This window comes from Aedes aegypti, chromosome 1 (assembly GCF_002204515.2).
Source record: "Aedes aegypti strain LVP_AGWG chromosome 1, AaegL5.0 Primary Assembly, whole genome shotgun sequence".
Lineage (NCBI taxonomy): Eukaryota > Metazoa > Arthropoda > Insecta > Diptera > Culicidae > Aedes > Aedes aegypti.
Window position 1 is genome coordinate 284,493,652 of NC_035107.1, and position 25,023 is coordinate 284,518,674.

The 25,023-nt window shown below is 41.1% G+C and overlaps 1 protein-coding gene and 2 long non-coding RNA genes across 6 annotated transcripts; all 3 read left to right on the plus strand.

The window, feature by feature from the left end:
• Nucleotides 1–6,292: 6,292 nt before the first annotated feature.
• Nucleotides 6,293–8,102, plus strand: LOC5576198. 2 transcript variants are annotated; one of them, XM_021838012.1, is made up of 2 exons: nt 6,293–6,419; nt 6,477–8,102. In XM_021838012.1, the coding sequence occupies exon 2, from the start codon at nt 6,512–6,514 to the stop codon at nt 7,904–7,906; it is 1,395 nt and encodes a 464-aa protein (XP_021693704.1). In that variant the 5' UTR covers nt 6,293–6,419; nt 6,477–6,511; the 3' UTR covers nt 7,907–8,102. The 2 variants fall into 2 exon arrangements, with proteins under 2 accessions (XP_021693704.1, XP_001662539.2); XM_001662489.2 differs by having other exon boundaries at nt 6,495–8,102.
• A 365-nt stretch (nt 8,103–8,467) lies between these two features.
• LOC110674682 lies at nt 8,468–9,441 on the plus strand. Of its 2 annotated transcripts, XR_002499094.1 has the most exons (3): nt 8,468–9,068; nt 9,132–9,202; nt 9,298–9,441. It is a non-coding gene; the product is annotated as an uncharacterized LOC110674682 (long non-coding RNA). The 2 variants fall into 2 exon arrangements; XR_002499093.1 differs by having other exon boundaries at nt 8,468–9,202.
• A 6,257-nt stretch (nt 9,442–15,698) lies between these two features.
• LOC110674683 lies at nt 15,699–16,404 on the plus strand. Of its 2 annotated transcripts, XR_002499096.1 has the most exons (3): nt 15,703–16,031; nt 16,095–16,165; nt 16,261–16,404. It is a non-coding gene; the product is annotated as an uncharacterized LOC110674683 (long non-coding RNA). The 2 variants fall into 2 exon arrangements; XR_002499095.1 differs by having other exon boundaries at nt 15,699–16,165.
• The last annotated feature ends 8,619 nt before the right edge of the window (nt 16,405–25,023 follow it).

Genomic DNA, 25,023 nt, shown 5'->3' on the forward strand with positions numbered 1-25,023 from the left:
CGGTGTCGAACATAATGCGAATACAGATACTAATGTTACCCATTAGCGGTATGTTCGCAATACTTTCCATTTGAAATGGTAGAATAATAGCATTGGCATTAGTTCGTAAGGTCACCACAATGGGTATGGTCTTCCAACATTGAAACCATTCAAGCTCTGTGTGACTGTTTACGAACATATTGGTACCATATTGGTTGAAGTGTCGACGGAAGGTAAATAAAAAGCGCAGGTTTGCAAAGTGTTTGCTTTTCAAAAGAATTTCTTCGCGATTTTCCGCAAACAATTCGTTCACATCAGGACCCTATACGGAGGGAAAAGTGGTGCAAGGCCTAACAGTAATCAGACCGTATCCTTCGGTAAGCTTTTATCGTTTTTCTTTAAGTTTTGTGAACTCAAATTTTGTGTTTGTCCTATTTTGCTTGCAGGGGGCAATTTTCAGCGGCATCTGCCAAGTAGATTGTATTTCAAACTCATGAATTTCATACATGCCTGGATTAATTACTGCAGTAGTATGACGGGATTACAGCGAGGGGCGCGACTCTAATCAATAGGGTCCTAAAGCCCTGTCCCAATTTTAGTGCCAAACGCTTAAGTTTAGGCCAAAACACATGTTTACTCAATTTTATAATGTTTTCCGTTGGTTTAAGCCCAAAAAAAAATTTTTTTTTTTTTTCAGATTTTGTCACATCCTTTGGCTTAAACTTAAATTTTGGGTGTATTTTGTTGTCCGTGTCCCTTACGAAATTTCAGATAGGAACAACCCCAGTGGTCGAACTAAAATCCCTGTGGTGTTTTTGTCGACTAAGCGAACATCAAACATGGTCAAAAGTGTCAAGGTTCATTGAAGAGACGAACCAGCCAAGGGCTGAAAGTCTCTCAAATAAAGAAAATTCATTCATTCATTCAAGGTTCATTTATGAACCAAATTTTTAAATTAAAGTTTAAACATGTTATAGCCATTATTTGAGCGGGAAAAATTGCTAAAGTAGTTACAATAACATGCTTTTTCGTGTTATTAAATAAAAACAAGATTTCATTAAAAATTTTAGGACCCAATTATATACAATTTATACCATGATGTAGTAAATTTTAGAATGGATATTTCTATAGAAATACTACAACATAGTAAATTTCTTGATAGTATTTTCATGGTAAAATAAAAAAAAACCGGGATGATTCTTTTTTTTTCTCTATTTTTTTACAAACATCATGCTCTCGAAACACTTGTCTGAATCAGCTTACGTTTCAGTGATACGACTGTCGATGAAGTTGCCACGTTATTAACTGAAACTTGGTAACTACAGCTTGCTGCAGCTTCTGCGTCGCCTTCACGAAAAAGTACACTTTCCTTCCATAGCGTTAGTTTTTGGCGGAGTGCATATTTATGAACTAACAACATCGGTTATCAACTGTAGAAGCTCGTCGTCATCCTCAGAGTCCGAACCGGCATCTAAAATAAACAAAAAAAAAATAAAGTAATCTTAAAATGTAATAATGATAATTTTTAGCCTTACCTTCGGTTAATTCGATATCCTCCGGATTAGTGATAATCAGCTCCACCAACTTCACCTCACAATCGTCTTTTTTATCCATTTTCGCACGAGTTTCCACAACTTTCAAAGGTGTTGAAAAATGTCCGCACGGTTTTACTCGCAAATGACAATGAATGATAAAATGGCGGCTCGTGCGTAACAAAACACTTAGACAAATTACTATCTTGCAACAGTTGATTTGACTGTCAAGCCACTTCGGTTGATTTTTGTTGGTCTTGACATGTCTTGGTCTTCACATATTCTTGATTGTACTATGAATATGGTAAAATTTACAACGAACATTCAAACAATGATGCATGCTCAAATTTAAAACCAATGTAGTTGTTTATACTATAAAATGTTGTTAAATTGTATGTTTGTTTTGACTGCAGTTTTCGTTAGTTTTAACATATTTAGATGACCATAAACATTCTCAAAACAATGAAATTGCAGTTACTTTTACTGATATAATGGTATTTTTAATGACAACCATGCAATGTAAATTTAACTACTTAAACAACGTTCGGCTTACAGTGCAATTCATTTCAGTGTAAATGGGTTTACGACTGATACCCATAAATGGATAATTGTTCGCAACAAAAAATACCCAAATATGAGTACTTGTTTTCCCTTCTTCTCTGAATATATACTGCACCGTTTTTGATTGAAATAATAAATAAGTTATAATAATTCGAAAGCATTATGATCTAGCTTTATTAAGAGAATAAAATATAAACAATATAAATAACAATCTACACAGACACATGAACTCAAAATATGTTTAAATGCTAATCCACTTCCGTGTCACACATCATAACCTGCTCAATATTTTTACGCACATTCAAATATCCGTGGGTTGCTCCACTGGTCACTGGTTCCAGTTCCTTGCGGTAGACAGTTTTCCGACTATAGGTTACAGTTGGTAGCTATGAAACGTTCTTCTTGTGCTGCCTTGAACAATAAATGCAAAAAAAGTTGAATGAATGGTAACTGTTTACTCTACTAAATATATGATCCTGTTTTACTTACTTTCAGTAAAAAAAAAACACAATTTTCCGTCCCACGAACTTAGATACTTTTTGAAGAGCGCTGCTTCAACATGGCTTATAAGTACAGTCGCCTCTCCACATCTCGATATCGAAGGGACCATCGAGATAGGGAGAGATCGAGACACAGAACAAATTTTTATAGAATACTAGATTGAAAATCACTCCGTTACCAGGAAAATCAACTACAAACAGATGTCATTTTGTCTTCGCAAATTGTTTTGAATCCCTAAAATTTGGTCTAGTAACCTTTGATAATGGGCAGAGAGAAGAATCGGGAACGACAATCACATCGAGATAGGGAGACATCGAGATAAGGAGGATATCGAGATAGGGAGAGTGAAAATATATGCAGAACGAAGGGACCGAAGCAATCATCGACATAGGGAGAGATATCGAGATGTAGAACATCGAGATGTGGAGAGTCGACTGTATACTTTATAAACGACTCACACAGAATGCTGATATTTTCTTTTTTTCATCCAAATATGGGTAAAGGCAATTACCCATATTTGTTGGGAGATTGAAAATCACTCCGTTACCAGGAAAATCAACAACAAACAGATGTCATTTTGTCTTCGCAAATTGTTTTGAATCCCTAAAATTTGGTCTAGTAACCTTTGATAATGGGCATATCGACATACAGAGAGAAAATCGGGAACGACAATCACATCGAGATAGGGAGACATCGAGATAAGGAGGATATCGAGATAGGGAGAGTGAAAATATATGCAGAACGAAGGGACCGAAGCAATCATCGACATAGGGAGAGATATCGAGATGTAGAACATCGAGATGTGGAGAGTCGACTGTATACTTTATAAACGACTCACACAGAATGCTGATATTTTCTTTTTTTCATCCAAATATGGGTAAAGGCAATTACCCATATTTGGGTAATGACAGTTCACTAACAATATGGGTGAATTTTACCAATTTTTATTGGTCTACTTTACCCATATTATGAGTACTAGATCTAAAACCCATAAATGGGTCGTTCAACTACCCATTTTTAGGTAATCTGATCTTAGCGTGTATGGAAATCATCCTGCCAATCAGTAACGATCAGTGACGCATATGCTGTGAGCTGTGCCCTTCAAATCCAAACTGCCAGCACTGTGTTTTGGTTGCGCAGCTCAACACTTTGCAACTTTTTTTTTTTTTTTTTGTTTGTGGTGTCACTTGGACGGCTAAGACCGCTCACGGTCCATCTTGCCAACACTTTGCAACTTGCAAGTGTGTTGTGTTGTGACTGCACTTTCGTTCAGATTCTGCAGACTGCAGTTGGCGGGCAGTCATTCCGCTGCGTGCAGCCCAAAGTTTGCTTTTGTCCGTTGGTTAAATATAACAATAATAATAATCAGAGCCGTAGCGTTGCCTCATGGCGCCCTTGGCAAACCTCCATTTGTGCGCCCCCCAGTCAAAGTGAAAACTCAAAAAACTTTGTTTGTCTTTGAATGGAACAAGTTTACGTTAAATATATTGAAAAAAAAAAAAATCCTAGAGGTTTCGTTTTGAAAGAGTATCATGCTAAATCTCACGGCTTTGCTAAAATTTGAAGTTTATAAAACTGTTCGTAAAATGCTACAATGTATAAAAGAACCGTCTGGTGATATTAGCAAGATAATTTTTAGACGAAATTCCAAAATTTGAATGCATGTTTATAAAAAAACGTAGATAGTGCTTGATACATAAGTCAATTAGTTTGAAGTTTTAGTGAAATGCAATGAGCAAAAGCATAGAATTTGTTAGAAGCTCCAAAAACGTCAATTAAAGGAATCTTATTTAAATTATTGAACCAATAATTTTTGCGTATTTTTTTTTTTAAATTGTTTCTACAGTTTTTCCGTAGAAATCGGCAGTTGATCCTGTCAATAAAATTTTCAGCACAAATTTGTTCATCTCAAAAAAAAAATGAGGCTCTAAAAATTTCCCTATGTTCTTACTTTTCATTAGTATCACTAAAATTCATCCAAGTCGATTTTTAAATTATCTCCAAGGACTTATTAAAAAACATTAATAATTTGGGAACATTTGTTGTGCAGAAGCAGAAGGATATTTGTAAATCATTTTAAGTTTATTTATTTATTTATTTATAAGTTTATTCGTAATAAAACCATCTTTGCTCAAAAACTTATTTCTTAGCCAAATATAAGAAGACTTTACCTGTAAATACTACCATTATTAAGAGCCTGAAATACTCACGTTTTTCTATGTCATGGATTGTGCGAGAATCCGCTCCTTAAATCTGCGGGATCCTGCTGAGCATCTTGTAATCAAACATTCCAAAATTTTGTAAAAATCTCACGCAAGATAATGTAAGATTTCTGCTCATTATTTTATAAAAAAAATCTTCCCAGAATTTGCGTTTAGGATTGCATGAAATTTATGCTCAACACAGTTCGAACGATACGTGTAAATTTCTGGGATATATAATGCACATAATTGGAGCGTGGAATATCATGGATATTTACATGATATGTTATGTAAACTTCAACTATATGTCATGTAATCTAGCAAGATCCTGAGTGATTACATGACATATAACACATTTTTACATGATTTCGAACTTAAATTTACGTGACGTCATGTTTACATCGCGTAAATGAAGTTTACATGACGTGTAATCTTCATTATTTTTAACTGTGAAGGTTCTTTGAATATATTTTAAAGAATTTTGTTGATATGATGATACAATAAAACTGTGTTTGAAAACCTATCTAAGCTATCTAAGTGATTATCGAGCTTCTCAAAGTTTGAAGAAATGTATTTTTACCAATAAACAGTATAGAAAGCGTAATTGCGGAAGGATCTAGTGTGATCAAATTAATATAATTGATAAAAACTACTAGCTCACTCTCATTTTAAATATCAATCGAACGTCACAAATCAGATTTATTATTAGTTTTCACAGCTATTAGAGTTCATAAAAGAAGAATCCCATCTGCTTAAATTTTGGAATTTGGAAGTATATTAAAAAAAAATAAATATAAATTTATTTATATTTATAATTTCAAGTACTTCCAAAAAGACTCTTCAAATTATGAATTCTGTAATATGTAAACAGGGATGTCAGTTTGTTTTTCTTTTATATTTCAAAATTTGATGGTTTTAGAAATTTCAACTAGAAAAGACTGGGTGTCCTATGTCTTATATAGAAAACCTTAGAATGTTACTATAAATTTGTATCTGGATCTTCCAGATTTTTGTAAAATGTAGACTTAAAAATCTGGAATATTCCAGACAAATCTGGAAGTTTGGTAACGCTGCTTTTGAGATGCTTTACTGCTAAAAATGAACCTAGATTTTCTTCAATGATATGTTTTCCATTTTTTTCCGTTGGATATGTTTGTCCCAAAATTTTGCCATAGAGGTCCCCAAGCAAACTGCCACGAACACCAACGCACAATCAATCTTACACAAGTCGATTTCCTCAGAATGAAAACGTATCGACGTTTGTTTGACGTCATTGAGCTTTCGATCAACGGCAGGCCAACAAGGAAGTGGTTGTTTTGCAGCAATTCTGTTTATATTTGGATTCTCACAGCAAACAAAAGCAATGTTGTGACAGTTCTCACAGCAAACAAAGAAAATGTTGTCAACATTGTACTACTACGCAGGCAACTGGATTGGTCTATGTGCTCATTTTGGCGCCCCCTGACGACTGGCGCCCTTGGCAGGTGCCAACCTGGCCAACCGCACGCTACGGCACTGATAATAATTATTGTTTAGTTATCTGTGATTCATATGGAAAGTTGTGTACTCTGTGTCTGGAGGAAGTTCTATTCCATATGACATTGTAGCCTGGGATTGCTACCGGGAAATCAAAGAGCAGTGAGAGGTAAGTAACTTGATGGTTGACAAGACTTGTGTGTTGAAAATCCCTATTTATCAGCAGCTGGTTTCTCGATTACAGGAAAATTGCATCAGAAGATGATTGGCTTAGCCTGTTTCGTTACCGCACTACTATCTACATCTACGTCGTTCGCTGCTGCTGCCAATCGTGTTGATGATAGTGACATCATCAACCCGAACTGGGTGAAGCCGGGCTGGAAGAACGATGTTCAGGATGGTGAACACCCGGTGGCGGTGGAGTGTCCTCCGGCAAAGGAATGCAGGTGCCCCCCTGTTCCGGACTGCCCGGAAAGGGAAAAGGTAGAGTTGCCAGCATCGCATGAGCAGTACCGAAATGCGTTTGTCGCCTACAGGAAGTTCTTCAGGAGGGTTTTCGACGAAGGGAAGTTTGAAATGGACCTAGCGGATCCGTCGTTCCAGGTGAGGAACATTCAATTCAGGATATCAGAACCACAGGCAAAAAGGTTAAAGGAAGTTCGTACAGTCGACGACATTGATGCGATTGTGACGGAAATTGTGGAACAATCAGAAGGTAGCACTTATTTTGCGATGGCAGAGGGAATGTGCCGTAGATTGTTTCTCATTTACGTCTCGGCGTTCGAGAGCACGTTTTTTCTTTACTGGGTGCTTCCGGCGTTAGTCATGGCAGTCATTTTTATCATAGGAAAAGTTTTTAAAGTAAAATTGTGGATTGTGGCCATGTTACTATGTATTCAGATATCATACGTGATCACGTATCAGGACTGTAATAATCGAATGCAACTGAATTCGCTGGCCAAGGTGTTGAAGATGGAAAAAATCGAAAATCCCTGCGAAAACATCCATTTAACATCAACCTGGTACGGAAAGCTTTTATACAAAAATAGCGAGGCCAATTGCATCGAACAACTCCGGATTGTGCACGGATTGGAGCGGGATTATTGTGACCCTTCGGAAGTATTCGTTGAATTGGTGACCAAGGTACCCATGAAGTCCTTTGAATTGACCGTGAATAAGATAGTGATAATGCTTACGAAGGACTTAGACTCGCTCGGTTGGGGAGGAGCTCTGCTGCAATATGTTGTCGTTATAATACTTGGCGTTTTATTCCTGGTCGTAACATGCTACGCTGCGATCAACATAGGTGGCCAATGGCTAACCACAAGGACTCAACGAAGAGAAGCGCCACCGATGCTAGGTGCTTTCCAACATACTTCGCCACCGATAACTATAAATTTCAATGGCGATCCACGCTTGGCTAATAATCGAATTGAAAACATAAACGATGGTGCGGAAAAGGCGCCTGCACTATCTGCACCAGCGCCAGCAGCAGCAGTCGAAGGAGGAAAAGAGGTGAAAAACGAAGAAAACTGCACAGGAGATGGCTTTGTGAAGGTGCCCACACCTGAACCAGGTCAGCAGGGGGGAGTATGCGATTATGATGACATGGAAGAATCGATAGAAGTGCTGGACGATCCGATGATCGACAACTAACCGAAAAAGCATTAATTAGATAGTTCTGTAAGAATGTGTGTATGTGTGCAATAGGGCGGTTTAAAATCTAAAAATGTTTGAAAATCCAATAAATTTTACACTGCCCTAGTGTGTTTTCTATTACTATTAGGCTAATCATACGTCTGTAAAACGAATACGATTAATAAAATGTAAATTGTAAACTAATACGTAAATTTAATGGACTTACTATACTTTTTTTTGATGGTATTGTTGGCAAGGCCCCCTAGGAATTTTTGATAAATATATGACGAGATAGTTAAACATGCAGTTTACAGGGTGACCAGCGCACCGGGAAATCGGGAAAACCGGGAAAAAGCCGGGAATTTCAAATCACCGGGAGAAAACCGGGAAATATACGGGAATTTTCATTACCACCGGGAAAATATTGCATAGGGTGCACAGCTACTTGGGCACTTTTCATTATTCACTTTGGCATGGGGGATGGTTTTCTCGGCTTCTGAAACTTTTCAATAAGAAGCACTTCACTACATCGCATTTTGTGGCCAAAAATGGGCTCAGTAGCTTTCAAAAGATCCCACCGCCGAAGTGAATCAAAAGTGCCAAGAATTGGATCCAGTTCCCTACCAAGTGATGCTTCACTAATCTTTATATTTTTTGAGGATTCTTACTTTAGCTGCTGGATTCAAATCTCAAGTTAATCAATAAAGTCAGCGGTAGTATTTTTAAACATATTCTTTATATAAATGTTGCCACTTGCTCTAATCCAGTCAATAATTATCCAGTTAATCAAAAACTTGAAATGAAGAAACATCTTGCGAAAAGTATGTTTTATTTATAAAGTTTATAAACTACAATTTTTGGGTGTTATCAATTACATTGCTCTAAGCAAGCTTGCAATTCGCTGAAGTTAAATAAATTGCTGTTGAGTACACCCTAATGTACATGCGCGCCTCTCTATCCAATCCGGTATCTTTAGGTCGTACATACACCATTGTACGCTGGTAGCGTATGATACCTTCTTCCATGAAGGCGTTTATAGAAGGTGACGAATGGACAGTATTGTGCAATAGAAAGTGTTGAAATCACGTGCTGAATTACAATTCCTAATTTACTACTCTATTTGCAAGTATTTAAACCTAAACTACTATGAAATTTTGCTACTTATCTAAATTCGCTTAAGGTAATAGTTCTTATATATGAATTAATGTGAAGTTATACTAAATTATTGAAATGCTATATACAGTGTCGCCTTAAACCTACATAGTGCATTACCATAACCCTACATCTATTCGGATTAAAAGCCTACATGCAAAGGTAAATGTTACTACTTAAAATACTATTGAAACACTTAAAACTAGGTTGTTTAGTACGGCTGTGAGAATTCAATACGAATAATCTTTGATTGATAGGCTGATCGAAAAATAAGAACTCGCATAATCAGGAACATTGATCGCCGGCAGGTATCGCACAACGGGACTAAACGTAAGTCAAAACGGACAAACATATATTTCTCAAAGCACTAAATGAACATTAAATAATTAGAATTGCAACATGTAAACTAACACAAACATGTATAAAATCCATTACAGGAATATAATAATATCCATTTGCAAACGTAAATCCTACGTCTCTGGTCGTTTTGTGGTATTATAAATTCGGAAACCAACCCTGTGCATTTATACGTTGGGCAAATTCCCAACATCTTATTATATTCGTTTATATTAACGAATCGGTCAATTCAGTCATGTCGAGCCGCGGTCGGTCAAATAAAGGCAGTAATGCCGGTGGGGGTGATAGTGATGCGAATGGTGGTGCAACTAATGGTGCGATTGGTGGCATAACTGAAGGTGGTGCAACTGGTGGTTTAAGGGTGGTGGTCACCGACGAAACCGTGGAACCGGAAGCATCATTTCCCGGTCAATCGTGTAGAGTTTGCCGTCGAGAGGACAACGAACAAATGGTGAGGTGTGATAAGTGTCTCAAGTGGTTTCACTTTATCTGCGTGGGAGTCACCCAAGCCATCGAAGACGTTCCGTGGAGCTGTGCTGGCTGCGAGAGCTCGACACAAAATGCCAATTTGCAGTTGAATCCAGCTGGCGTTGCTGCTTCTCACGGAGGTACCAAGAAGAAATCAATCGTTGCAGAGGACAATAACGCTTCAACGCATCTTCAGCCAAGCGTCCAGGTAACTCCAAAAACCTCAAACACGATCAAACCAAGCCAAACGAAGCCGAAGAAGACCACCAAGAAGCTCCCTAAGGATAAGTCTCCGATGTTGGAGTCGGTACCTCCGAAGGACGGGCATTCCCAGATGGACAGCTACAAGTTTCCGTCAAAGAAGATTGAACCAGCGCTGGAAGTCGGTGAGCAACAGTATTATAGCAGCAAGTATCCGTCGAAGATCGTTGAGCCACCGGTTCGAAAGGCTAATTCTGTGTCATCTCATACGTCAAGTCATGCGTCCATTAGATCTTCGCAATCTATCGCCAAGCTGAAGCTGCAGAAGTTGGAGGAAGAACGAATTCTTAATTCGAAGAAGTTGGAGCAAGAACGCCTCTACTTGGAGGAGAAATATAGACTTCTGGAACAGATGGCTAGTGATAGCGGATCAGATGTGCACAGCTAGTTAGACGTCGTAAGCAGATGGCTCCCTAGAGCAGAATCGAGTCAGCGGTCGTTTGTTCCTGAACCCGTCCACCTCGCTGCCAATTCCGTCGTCAACCTTCGACCCAGAGCAGGCGAAGAAGCGCTTCGTAGCGCGCAGCGTGAATTACCGCAGTATCAGCCTGCTGCCAATCAAGCCTTCGAAGACGAACACCGTAGTGGCGTCCGAGAAGTTCCGCAGCATGCTAGTCGCCTGCCGGAGTATGATGAAGATCGCTGTCAGTTAACCAAGAAGCAGCTAGCGGCGCGACAGGCCGTTTCCAAGGATCTGCCCCCGTTTTCCGGCAACCCCGAGGATTGGCCTCTATTCATAGCGACATTCAACAACACGACGGCCATGTGCGGCTTCACAAACGACGAGAACATCTTCCGATTGCAGAAAAGTCTGAAAGGACGTGCCTTCGAAGCAGTGAAGAGCCGATTAGTTCATCCTGCCAACGTTCCCGGCGTGTTGAAGACTTTGAAGATGATGTTCGGGCAGCCAGAAGCCATTGTTCATACGCTGATCGAAAAAATCCAAGCTTTGCCGGCCATTAGAGAAGACAGACTGGAAACTCTGGTGGATTTCGCCGTCAGTATCGAGAACTTCTGCGCGACTGTGGATGCCTGCGGCTTGGATGAATACCTGTACAACTCTACTCTCCTGCATCAGCTAGTTAGCAAGCTACCACCAACTATCAAGCTGAATTGGGCGCAGTACAGGATCGCACTTCCGGGAGTCAATTTAGCGTCGTTTAGCACTTGGATATACTCCCTCGCTGAAGCTGCTAGTGCAGTTACAATCCCAAACATAGTAAACTCCAGACCAATCCGGAGTGAGAGTCGCACAACAAAGAAGGGAAATGCCTTCGTGAATGCTCATTCCGAAAACGCCTCTTCAGAATCTCGTTCACCAAATCCTTCAAGTGGGAAGCGCTCGAACGCCAACGGAGAATGTCTCGTTTGCAAAGGAGCCTGCAAGGCGGTCGACAAGTGCAAGCGGTTTCTAGAGTTTTCCCGCGATTCGCGCTGGTCCACGGTACGAGAATTCGGACTCTGTCGTCGTTGTCTCAGCCGACATAACGGCGAGTGTCAAGCCAAGCTTTGCGGAAAGGATGGTTGCCAGTTCAAGCACCACGCGCTGCTGCACAAAGACCAAAAGCAACAATCACCCGTTTCACCAACAACGCAGTCATCTCCTGCATCGATCCCAACGACGACGGACGGTACGGAGCCTCCTAAGACAGGAGCCGGTCCTTCGACGCATAGTTGCCACGCACATCAGACTAAATCGAGCGACATACTGTTTCGCTATCTTCCGGTTGTGCTACACGGCAAGTATAGATCGATCCGTACACACGCTTTCCTCGACGACGGTTCGGATCTCACGCTACTCGACGAAGAGTTAGCCGATGAACTAGAGCTAGATGGAGAAGTGCGATCGCTTTGTCTTCACTGGACCGGTGGCACGCAACGTCAAGAGAAAAAGTCTCGGATCGTCGAACTCGAGATAGCTGGTGTACACAAAGGAGCTAAGAGTTTCACAATCAACGATGCACGTACTGTGAACGAACTTATGCTTCCGCACCAGACGATGGACACCGAAGAACTCGCATCGCTTTACCCTCACCTAATGGGACTGCCGATCGAATCATATCACAGCGTTCGGCCACGTATCCTCATTGGCCTTAAGAACCAGCATCTCAGCCTTGCGCTCAAGTGCCGCGAAGGTAAACCGAACGATCCCGTCGCTATCAAGACCCGTCTAGGATGGACAGTTTGTGGAGGAAGATCCACAGATGTAACCAGCCCAGTGCACTCTGTTTATCATATCGGTTCATGCGAGGATCAGTGCCCAGCGGACGAAGATCTACACCAAGTTATCAAAGACTACTTTGCGTTGGATAGTTTGGGGATCATGAAGCCTTCTGAAGCACCTCTCTCCGTCGAGGATCAACGAGCGCAGTCCCTTCTCCAGTCGCTAACTAAGTTCACAGGAGAACGCTATGAAACCGGTCTACTCTGGCGATACGACGCCGTTCGCCTGCCGGACAGTCGAGCGATGGCCCAGCGACGTTTCCAGTGCCTTGAAAAGCGCATGATGAAGGCGGAAATATTGGCTAAAACGTTGAAGGAGAAAATGACCGACTACCTGAAGAAAGGCTACATACGAAGGTTATCCGACGAAGAATTGTGGCAGCCATCACAGCGCGTTTGGTACCTTCCAGTGTTTCCAGTGACAAACCCAAATAAACCAGGAAAAGTAAGGATCGTATGGGACGCTGCGGCCAAAGCATTCGGAGTATCTCTGAATTCTGCCTTGCTGAAAGGTCCCGATCATCTTTCGTCGTTGTTCACTGTGTTGATCCGTTTCCGCGAACGTCCCATAGCCCTGACTGGTGACATACGGGAAATGTTCCACCAGGTACGGATCCGGCCAGAAGACCAGCAGTGTCAACGTTTTTACTGGAGGGACGATGATGGAAACGTAGCGGTCTACGTGATGTGCGTCATGACATTCGGCGCCTGTTGTTCTCCCAGCAGTGCCCAATATGCGATGAACCTCAATGCTCAGCGCTTCGCCCAGAAATACCCTACAGCGGTGGAGGTTATCGAGAAACGGCACTACGTCGACGATATGTTGGTCAGCGTCGACACAGAGGAGGAGGCGGTCGAACTTGCCAAAGAAGTAAGGTACGTCCACTCACAGGGCGGGTTCGAAATACGTAATTGGACCAGCAACTCTCAACGCGTCCTGGAAGCCCTACGTGGAAGCAACACGGAAGAGAAGAATCTTGACCTTTCGCCAGAATTGGGAACGGAAAAGGTACTCGGGATGTGGTGGTGCACAGCTTCAGACGTGTTCACCTACAAAGTCGGCTGGAACCGTTATGATAGTGATCTGTGGAAAGGTCGCCGCCAGCCCACGAAAAGAGAAGTTCTACGGGTTCTGATGACGATCTTCGACCCCCTTGGACTCATCGCGCCATTCCTCATGTTCCTCAAGATCTTACTTCAAGAAATCTGGCGCAGTGGAATTCAATGGGACGACAAGATCGATGACAATGCCTTTGCCAAATGGTGCAGCTGGCTGCGAGTGCTGCCTCAAGTCGAACAGGTTCAGATACCTCGATGCTTCTGCTTCCAAACCTCTTCGGAGTACGAAGACGTTCAGCTGCACACATTCGTAGACGCGAGCGAGAACGCTATGGCTGCCGCATGCTACCTACGATTTGAGCGGAATAGCTTCGTTTGGTGCCGTTTAGTTGCCGCCAAAACAAGAGTAGCACCTTTGAGATACCACTCTATCCCGCGACTTGAGCTAATGGCAGCTGTTATCGGTACACGACTTTCCCAAACGGTCACCGAGTCTCTGTCAATCACTCCAAGTAAGCAGTTCTTCCACTCGGACTCCAGGGATGTGATCTGCTGGATAAACTCGGACCATCGTCGTTACACGCCCTTCGTTGCCAGCCGTGTTGGCGAGATTCTGGAAGCTACGGACCAGAAACAATGGCGGTGGGTCCCGACAAAGCTTAACGTAGCTGACGAAGGCACGAAGTGGGAGAAATTTCCGGACATGACACCAGAGTCCAGGTGGTTCATCGGGCCAGAGTTTTTACAGAATTCGGAAGAATTATGGCCGTGCCAATCAACGAAAGGTAGCAAGACATCAACAGAACTCCGTCCTTCACTGCTAACTCACTTCTCCGCACCAGATCCACCAATCAACGTCTCCAGCTGGAAGCGGATGATCAAAGTAGCCGCACTCGTACACCGTTTCGTTACGAACTGTCGTCTGAAGGTCCAGAAGAAGTCCACCATTCATGGGCCTACTTCCACGGAGGAAAAGCAAATCGCCGAACGCTACGTGATTCGTCAAGCTCAACGCGAGGCCTACCCAGACGAAATAGCAATTCTGCAGAAGCCGTCGAAACCCATTCCCAAAACCAGTTCCTTGTTTAAACTATCTCCTTGGATGGATAACAACGGATTGATGCGGATGCGAGGAAGAATCGACGCCTGTTGTCAAGCCACCGAAGACGCTAAGAACCCAATTATCCTTCCACGAGACCACCATACCACCAAACTTATTATCGCACACTATCACTATAAGTATAACCACCTTAACCACCAAACCGCTATAAATGAGCTCCGACAAAGATACTGCATACCGCGACTACGAGTGGCCTACGCCAAGGTACGGTACAATTGCCAACACTGCAAAAACCACCGCGCCGCACCGCATCCACCTATAATGGCCGATCTTCCTTCAGAGCGACTCGACGCATTCGCCCGTCCCTTTACCCATATTGGCGTCGACTATTTCGGCCCCCTCGAAGTCGTTGTAGGACGCCGCGTGGAGAAACGATGGGGCATGCTGGTTACATGCCTGACTACGCGTGCAATCCATATCGAAGTGGTGCATACTTTAAGTACCGACTCGTGCATCATGGGTCTTCGCAACTTTGCAGCACGTCGAGGCACACCTAAAACGATCTACAGTGATCGCGGCACTTGCTTCATCGGCGCGAGCCGTGAGTTAATGAACATTGCAGCTGGGTTCAACCAGGACGATTTGATGAAGGAGTTTGGTGGGACCGAAACAACCTGGAAATTCAACCCCCCAGCCTCACCGCACATGGGCGGCAGCTGGGAACGCCTAATAGGCATCGTGAAGCGAAACCTGATGGCGATTCGGCCGTCTCACAAGCCTAACGATGAAGTGCTACGGAACCTTCTTGCCGAGATCGAGAACACCATAAACTCTCGGCCACTAACGCACGTCCCAGTAGACGACGAGTCCGCATCCGCGCTTACCCCTAATCACTTCCTCTTGGGGTCATCGGATGGTACTAAGCCATTATGCACATTTGACGACAGCGGAGCAACCCTACGAAGGACCTGGCGAATGTCTCAACAGCTAGCGAACCAGTTCTGGAAACGTTGGCTGAGTGACTATTTGCCGGAGATCACTCGCCGAACGAAGTGGTACGCCGATACGAAGCCTATTGCTATCGGCGACATAGTGGTCATCGTCGATCCAAAGCTCCCCAGGAACTGCTGGCCCAAAGGTAAGGTCATTGGTACTAGCATCAGCCAGAAGGACAACAAGATCAGGGCGGCCACCGTGCAAACCGCCACCGGAGTATTCGAACGTCCGGTAGCCAAGCTGGCCGTGCTGGATGTACGGCGCGACGAATTGTAAGCCGACACAGGATCGCCGTACCTGGGGGGAGTGTTGAGTACACCCTAATGTACATGCGCGCCTCTCTATCCAATCCGGTATCTTTAGGTCGTACATACACCATTGTACGCTGGTAGCGTATGATACCTTCTTCCATGAAGGCGTTTATAGAAGGTGACGAATGGACAGTATTGTGCAATAGAAAGTGTTGAAATCACGTGCTGAATTACAATTCCTAATTTACTACTCTATTTGCAAGTATTTAAACCTAAACTACTATGAAATTTTGCTACTTATCTAAATTCGCTTAAGGTAATAGTTCTTATATATGAATTAATGTGAAGTTATACTAAATTATTGAAATGCTATATACAGTGTCGCCTTAAACCTACATAGTGCATTACCATAACCCTACATCTATTCGGATTAAAAGCCTACATGCAAAGGTAAATGTTACTACTTAAAATACTATTGAAACACTTAAAACTAGGTTGTTTAGTACGGCTGTGAGAATTCAATACGAATAATCTTTGATTGATAGGCTGATCGAAAAATAAGAACTCGCATAATCAGGAACATTGATCGCCGGCAGGTATCGCACAACGGGACTAAACGTAAGTCAAAACGGACAAACATATATTTCTCAAAGCACTAAATGAACATTAAATAATTAGAATTGCAACATGTAAACTAACACAAACATGTATAAAATCCATTACAGGAATATAATAATATCCATTTGCAAACGTAAATCCTACGTCTCTGGTCGTTTTGTGGTATTATAAATTCGGAAACCAACCCTGTGCATTTATACGTTGGGCAAATTCCCAACAAATTGCATTTACAACTTTCTATGATTCAATACTTATTTTTTATTAAATTTATACACTTTTAAGTCGAGCACTCGACACTGAAGAATTCTGTAAGTCGCAACGAAATAAGCCTATCTGTCAAGATAAGCAACATATTAGAGTTTACAGGTATTTTCTCGCCTTATCAGTGATTTTAGTATTTTATTTTATTTTGCAAAAGTGAAGTGTTAAAGTTCAATTAGTAGTTTTTTGTCTTCTTTATTGCTAAAGATAAATTGTTGGCATTTTTAGAAAAATATTATTTCAATCATTTATCGGAAACGACTTATGGGAAAGTTTACCAAATTTTTCAAAAACATTTTTTGTATGTATTCGACATATGAATATAGATATAGTAACGCCTGTCTTGAGAATAAAAAAATGTCTTTCCGAATGTATTTGAAATATTTTGTAAATTTTATGCTCATGATTTTCATAAAAGGAAATACCGTAAAGTGCCCTAATTCAGCGCAGTGCCTAATTCCGCGCATTTCATACAAAATTATTTATATATGGAAATACACATTAATATTTCAACAACTTTTAATGCTATTCAAGGCTACTTTGATTTAGCATAAGTTTGAATCACAAATAAAAGCAAATAAGGCATTTTTTCGCGGCAAAAAAAAAAAATCAGTGAAGGCCCGTCGGAGTAGACGTCATTTTTCTAATTTTCTTAGCGTCCGTGCTAAGACTGTAGGACAACAACAAACGCGATTTCTTTATCAAAAATATTTTATTTTTTATGCAATATTCCATGGAACTACTTGCTACAGATATGTTTCATGGTGCTTCTATGGAATCTTATCAAATATTACCATAATTATTGAGTTTTATTCAAAAAAGTATTGCGCGGAATTAGGCTACGTCTTTTTTCCATAATGCCCAAATTCCGCGCACTGTTCTTCGTATAACAACAGACGAGTAAAACATGTTATATCCGTCTTCACATCTGTCTATTTCTCTGAAAAGTAACTTCATGCATACATACGTTCACTCAAAAAAATCCAAACGTCATTGCTACGTGAAAAATCACGTAGATCATTCCAAATTCATTTTATCTCCACTTCACCTAACTAAGATAAAGATCACTAAACTATTCATAACCACCAAATAGTGACTCGGTAATGTTTACTGAGGTTACCTTTCGCGCTTACGTGGAATTCACGTAGGTGCCTGAGTTCATTTTGACATTTGCATAGTGTACGTACATTCGGTGTTGAGCTCAAATCCTAAGATGGCGCCCGCTTGATTTTTGAAGAACTTCAGAAGCTGCTGCTGCTTTAAACACTGTGTAAGATTGATTTCAAGGTAAATATGCTTTGAATACCGAAGTATCCCTGCATTACTTCATATTTTATACGTGATTTATAACCTCTATCAATTATAGCAAGCAAAGGCTACAACAAGGCAGACCAAACTCACGAAATTGGGGAAACAGGATTCAAAATGCTCAGATTGACAATAAAAATATCACAATATTTTAAGTTTAGGAATTAGTTTTCTTCCAAAGCCTATTAGAAATAAGATTGGTCTTTATTACAGTTAAATTTAATGCAAAACCATCTAGGTCCTATTGAAACGCTTCGTAAAGGCTACCGGAAAATCCACGTAGCTCTTACGTTTAGCGACGGTAGAATGGACGAAGCTCAAAAGTTCATGCGTTCATTCTGGGCTACCTATGATTAACGTAAGAGCTACGTGGAAAGTGCGATGGAAAAAAATCACGTATGTTTTCACGTAACAATGACGTTTGGATTATTTTGAGTGTTTCACGTATAAACGGAATATAGGGAAAACCCACGTAGGCAGCGTCCATAAATGACGTAGCATTTTTTGACCAATTTTTGACACCCCCTCCCCCTTTGTAGCCTTTTTTCCATACTTAATACATGGTTCGTAGCAAAATCGTAGACTTCCCCCTCCTTTTAAAACGCTACGTCATTTATGGACGGTCCCTTACAGGGAAAAATACCACGTGGTTTATGCACAGCCCCAAAAAAATAGTCTATACATCTGTGCGCACAAAATTGACTTAGCATAATGAACCACACATAACATTGCCTTGTACACTTGTTTATTATTCTTATTTAAACTATACAATCCATATAGAATTATTGGAAAAACAACATATGTCGTAATTTGTAGAAGACCTCACAAATTACGACACATTCTCGGGAAATGATTCACGGAAACCTTACGATCCTTACATAATTTACGAAACCTCCATACAAAAAGTATGCTAATACGGGGGAGAGGGATTGAAAATGGCCATATTTTGTGTGACGTAATTTATGGATGATCCTTAGGTTCTCCTGAGGTTTCTTTTTTGCTTAAAAAATTAAGTTTCAGTTACCCGTGGTATTAGTGGATACCATTAATTGATTTGCTTAAAACTTATTGATTCCAAGCAATAATGCGAACAGATGCGAACTAGTCCTTGTATTGTATGAACAGTGCAGAATACAAATAGGGGTAGTCGAGGCGGTTTCACCAATGGGGTGGAATGATTCACATTGGCATGGGGGTTTTTCAGAGGCCTTCCTTAGCAGAGTGATTAGAGTCCGCGGCTACAAAGCAAAGCTCAGCATGGTGTCTGGGTTCGATTCCCGTTAATGCCAAGAAGAAGAAGATGGGGTTTTTTTCTCGACCGAATTGTCTAAAACTATGCAATAAGAAACATATTTAAGCCAAATATGAGCTCAGTAGATTTCGAAAGTGTATTTCATTTCTAAACTTTCCAGTTCAGTGAATAAAATATTTAAATTGTTAGATTCTATGAGATAATTTCACAACATAAAATAGGGTGCTCATATCCCCCCATCGACAAAAAAACGACGAAAAACTCATTCGTGATTTTGTTAAGACAACGGAAATCGTGCATATCTAGTGCATTGATCTAAAAATTGCAATACTAACGACTTTTCTTAAGATGGCCAAATTGACCCACTTTCCCCTAGACGAAATTCACACGTACCAATGCCACGGTATTGGTTATCTTTATTTCATGTGATAGACAAAAAAATAATAATAAAAAAACTGAACGTAGACTAAAAAGTTACGGTTCATACAAAACTCTACGTTTTCTCATACAAAAAGTGTTACGGAAGGGGAGGGGGTTGAAAGTTTTCAATTTTAAGTGTTACGTAACGAATGGATGCAGCCCCTCATCAAAATTAATGTTAATTTGATTGTATCATGAGTGCGCGGAATTAGGCATTCTTCTGCGCGGAATATGGAACAGCGTTTAAAAAATGCGCGGAATTAGGCAATTTCAACGAGTGAACTATTTCAAAAAATTCACGAATGTAAATTATGAATATAGTCTAGTTTATATTTTTCCCATAATCTAGAATAGATTTGCTAGCGATCCACCCATAAAGCTTTTTTTGTTGATGCAATACTATTTTTAAGTAACCATTTGAATCGTTTTATTCCTAAACTGCGCTGAATTACGGCACTTTACGGTATAACTGTTATATTTTATCACAAATTAAATTGCCCTGAAAAAAAAATTCAAGGTTCGTGCGGGTTAGCACAACACGAAATTTAAGCTGATGAACATGAAACGATCTTTTGAACACTTGATAAATTATTAAGTCTGTGTGAACGTTTCAAATTTAAACTAAGAATCGTTACAAGATTTACTCGATCCCATCATATAAACAAAGGTCAAACTTTTTGATAACAAATCGTACAATTACTTAAAATGACCGACGTAAAATATCGTTTCATAGATCAAGCTGAAATTTAGCAGAAACAATATAAGCCCTGAAATTGCACAGCCTGATTCCGTTTACCCCTAATAGGAATGTATTGGTGTATGACAAAAAAAAACTCGTACTTAAAGTCGTTTGTAATGGTAAAAAAAATCGTAAAAATATACGTTTCTCAGCATATCATTATCATTAAACCGGGAATATTTTTGAAATATCGGGAAAATACCGGGAGAAAACCGGGAATTTGAAATTTACTTTTCACTGGCCACCCTGCACACTAAGCTCTTACGGTGAAATTTTACGGATTCCGGTGATTTTTCACCGAGTACTGTAAAAATTTACCGTACTCCGTTAATTTATTTCACCGAACTGTTCAGCTGTTGAGATTTTTACAGGAATCCGTAAAATAATTCAAGTGTGTGAGTTGTATTTCCAAAATTTCTGAATAATTATTATTTGACTGGCAGAAGCAATAAGGTACGGTGAGGTAAGTGGATACAGGAAAATCAATAGTAAACGCCTCGTTCAGCCTCGAAAATTCTGGTAGACGACCGACATTTTTCCGATGTCATCGATGTTAGAACTTTCAGGGGTCCTAATATCGGCTCAGACCACTATCTCGTTGTAAGCAAAATACGAGCGCGATTGGTGTAGCAGCGAACTACTATCAAAAGCTCGACGAGCGGATTAGCGAAATCAACGAAAGCGTCAATCTTAGCGATCTGTAAGAGTCAGTCCACGAAGCGGTGAGCACAGTAGCGCGAGAAGTCTTTTGTCGGCGAATACCAAGCTGGTTTTCGAGCGGGCCTATCAACGACCGATCAAATGTTTACCCTGCGTCAAATCCTAGATAAATTCCGGGAGTACAACTTGCAGATTCATCATCTGTTTGTAGATGTCAAAGCAGCGTACGATTCATTGAAGAGAAACGAGTTGTGGCAAATTATGTCCGAACATGGCTTTCCGGCGAAGCTGATTAGACTGATTCGTACATCAAGTGAGCGGGTGGTGGACGAGATTTCCGTTGGGCAGTGGAAGTGGCAGTGGCACGCCTGTTCGTGCCTTTCAAGCGGGAGACAGCGAGGATCGATCACGATCAACATCGCAAAAACAAAGTACATGATAGCTGGTGGTCAACGTGGGTCCGGACGTGTTAGTGGTAGCGAAACGGTGCTAGGTGGTGAAAAGTTTGAAGTGGTGGAAGAATTTGTGTATCTTGGAACACTAGTGACATGCGATAATGATGTTACCCGCGAGGTGAAAAGACGTATTGCAGCTGCGAGGCGGCCTTTTTTTTAGATAACGCCCTAAAAGCCATTGGTAACCACGTGTATAACTCGTTGTTTCTGAGCAAATGAATGAATAAGCATCCAAACCAACACCACTGGCAGGAAGAGATCCTTTCTTCACCATTCTTCTTTCTTTTTCTTTTCGGCATTACGTCTCCACTGGGAAAGAGCCTGCATCTCAGCTTGGTGTTCTTATGAGCACTTCCACAGATATTAACTGAAAGCTTACTATGCCAATGACCATTTTTGCATGTGTATAGCGTGTGACAGGTACGAAGATACTCTATGCCCTAGGAAGTCGAGAAAATTTCCAACCCGAAAAGATCCTCGACCAGTGGGATTCGAACCCACGACCCTCAGCTTGGCCTTGCTGAAAAGCTGCGCGTTTATCGCTACGGCTATATGGGCCCCTTTCTTCAAATGCTCAGAAACAACGAGCTACACACATGGTTACCAATGGCTTTTAGAGCGAGATCATAAGTTATGCGAGAAATATGTCTAAAATTTATGCTAAGTTCTTCTAAAATCTTAACATGAGTATATAAGGCATAAATCAGGTGATGTCCAAAATAGATTATGGTTTTTGTTCAGTTGATATACAAAATTTGGCCATCTGATGAAACACACTGGAATGTCGCATACATGCATACTTGCAGGCGTTTTTCGTGGATCTGATGATATTTGCTTGCATTAAATGAAATTATTGATTATCACTAATATACACATCCGATAAGCGAAAAAATGCCTAAATCACATGTAACTCTTAAAAATTTAAAACTCTAAAACTCTCACCGCTCAGCGAATACATAACGGATTTCAATTGTTTTTGGCCAGTATACTGGCACACATTATCTAATTAGTAGCCAGAGGACCTGGTGCACGCCTCTCATGCCGAGGACCTGGGATCAAATCCCATCCCCAAGATAGTCACTCATGACATTAAAGTTATAGTGACGATAGGCCTTACGGGTTAAAAAATTCTGCATCAATCTTGACATTGTATCCCAATCCACAAAAGTTCACGTCTTGCAATTTTCACAATATTTAAGCCGGAGTCTTGTCCAAACCCTATTGATTGTATTTTCAGCTCATTTTTTTCATTATTTTCTCATGGCACTGTTAAGAAACCTCTCATGATTAAGAAACCTCCAATAATTAGCATTCGTTCTATTTTCAAAATGTTTTCTCAATTCCTGCAAAGATTTTTCCAGAATCAATCCTGAATTCTGAGGATTTTGTTAAGCTAACAAATTCAGAATCCTTCTAGTTTTTTTTTGGATTATATTCAATCCAGAATCATACAAGGACTCCGTTTGAAATATCATTAATTTTTGCTTGAATATCTTTGAAACTGGTTTGTAATGTTTACAAAAGTCTGATGACAATTCCTTAAAAACTCTGGTTCGAAAATATTACGTGATTCAGATCTAAATTTATTCTTATTGTGTTATTGTTTATCCGTAAAAGACTGAAAACTCTTTCAAAACAGGTTATGGAACTTCCATTACAATATTTGAAAAGGTATGTAAAATTCAGCGCAAGGTGTGGAAACAAATTTTTCAAAGTGATAGATGTGTTTTTTTATCTGAGATTAGATCTGAAGATGTTTTGTGAAGTTTTGTTTTTTAGTTTTATTCGATTTGCTTGCGTTTTGCTCGAGAGTGCTCTGTGATGGCTCCATCAATCGCGACTCGTTTTTTTTATCTCCCGTGCTTGTTGATTCAAAAATTGAATGTGGTCCGTGGATACTCGGCTCGGGATGGATTAAGAATTGCAGAGGATTTTCGAAAAAGAATTTGGTGAGTTTGTTCTAATCAGCTGCGCATAATCACAATGCGTAAATACTAATCATTTGATCGTCTGCGATCCGAACACTTGATTTCGAATCATCCAGCGTAGCACGTCAGCCAAATTAGTTTCGCCGAAAAACCATTTTCAGACATTATCTGCCAAAGCTCATTTCTTTTCACTGAGTCGTACGCCGCCTTGAAATCAATAAACAGATGGTGAGTCTGCAAGTTATACTCCCGGAAATTGTCTAGGATCATTCGCAAGCTAAACATCTGGTCCGTTGTCGAACGGCCCTCACGAAAACCAGCTTGGTATTCGCCGACGAAGGACTCCTCGAGCGGTCGCAGTCTGTTAAACAGGATGCGCGACAGAATTTTGTACGCCGAATTCAGCAGGGTCTTCTTCTTCTTTCTGGCGTTACGTCCCCACTGGGACAGAGCCTGCTCCACAGTTATTAACTGAGAGCTTACTATGCCAATGACCATTTTTGCATGTGTATATCGTGTGGGTACGAAAATACTCTATGCCTAGGGAAGTCTAGAAAATTTCCAACCCGAAAAGATCCTCGACCAGTGGGATTCGAACCCACGATCCTCAGCTTGGTCTGGCTGAATAGCTGCGCGCTTACCGCTACGGCTATCTGGGCCCCAGGGTAATTCCTCTGTAATTGGCACACTCCAGTCTGTGCCCTTTCTTGTAGATAGGGCGGATGAGGCCATCCAACCAGCCGGCGGGCAATTCTTCGTCCTCCCATACCTTCAGAAGTACCCGGTGGATCGACTGGTAAAGCTGCTCGCTTCCGTGCTTGAGAAGCTCGACCGGGATCTCATCCTTCCCAGCAGCCTTACAGTTCTTCAGCTCGCTGATAGCCTTTTTAACCTCTCCTATGGTCAGTGGGTCCACAGCTTGATCGTCGTCATCTATGTTCATCCTGTTCCTCGCTACATTTCCATTTCCACCGTTCAACAATTGCTGAAACTGCTCCTTCCACCTGCCAGCCACCGCCGTTTTATCGGTCAGCAAATTCCCTTCTCGATCATTGCATCATGGCGGGCACTGGTACGGTATTGTGCCGCGCACCATTTACCGTTGCATAGAATCTCCGCATATCATTCCGGTTCATGCTTTCTTGAGCGTCAGCTACCACACTTTCTTCGTGCTGCCTTTTATTTCTGCGATGGATTCGCTTTTCGTCGGCTCTCGCTGCCCTGTACCGCTCTCTGTTCTGTCGGGTACCGGCCACAAGCATACGGCTTCTGGCGACATTCTTCATATCTGTCACCCTCTGGCACTCTTCATCGAACTAGTCGTTTCGTCTTCGTCGTTGACCAGTGCCGATCACTTCCCGCGCCTTTGTTGTCACAGCTTCGTGGATAGGGTCCCACAGGCTGTCGACGTCTCCAGCAACGTTGATTCTTCCCAACTGCTCGTCTAGTTGCTGACGGTATTGCGCAGCTACCCCATCAGTCGACAAGCGTTGTATATTGAAGCGCAGCGTTCTGTTTGTTGTGGAATTCGTGACGTTGGATAACCAAGAAAGGCAGCGCAAAAGTAGAAAACAGTAAAATGACTGTTAAATTAAAAACTTAGAAATAGAAATACACAGAATAAAAAATCTAATCAAAATTTAATGATTTTAATATTAGGAAGATTG

Excerpts from the sequence above, each read along its gene's own strand:
- LOC5576198 (XM_021838012.1), top strand. The coding sequence starts at position 6,512 with ATGATTGGCTTAGCCTGTTTCGTTACCGCACTACTATCTACATCTACG.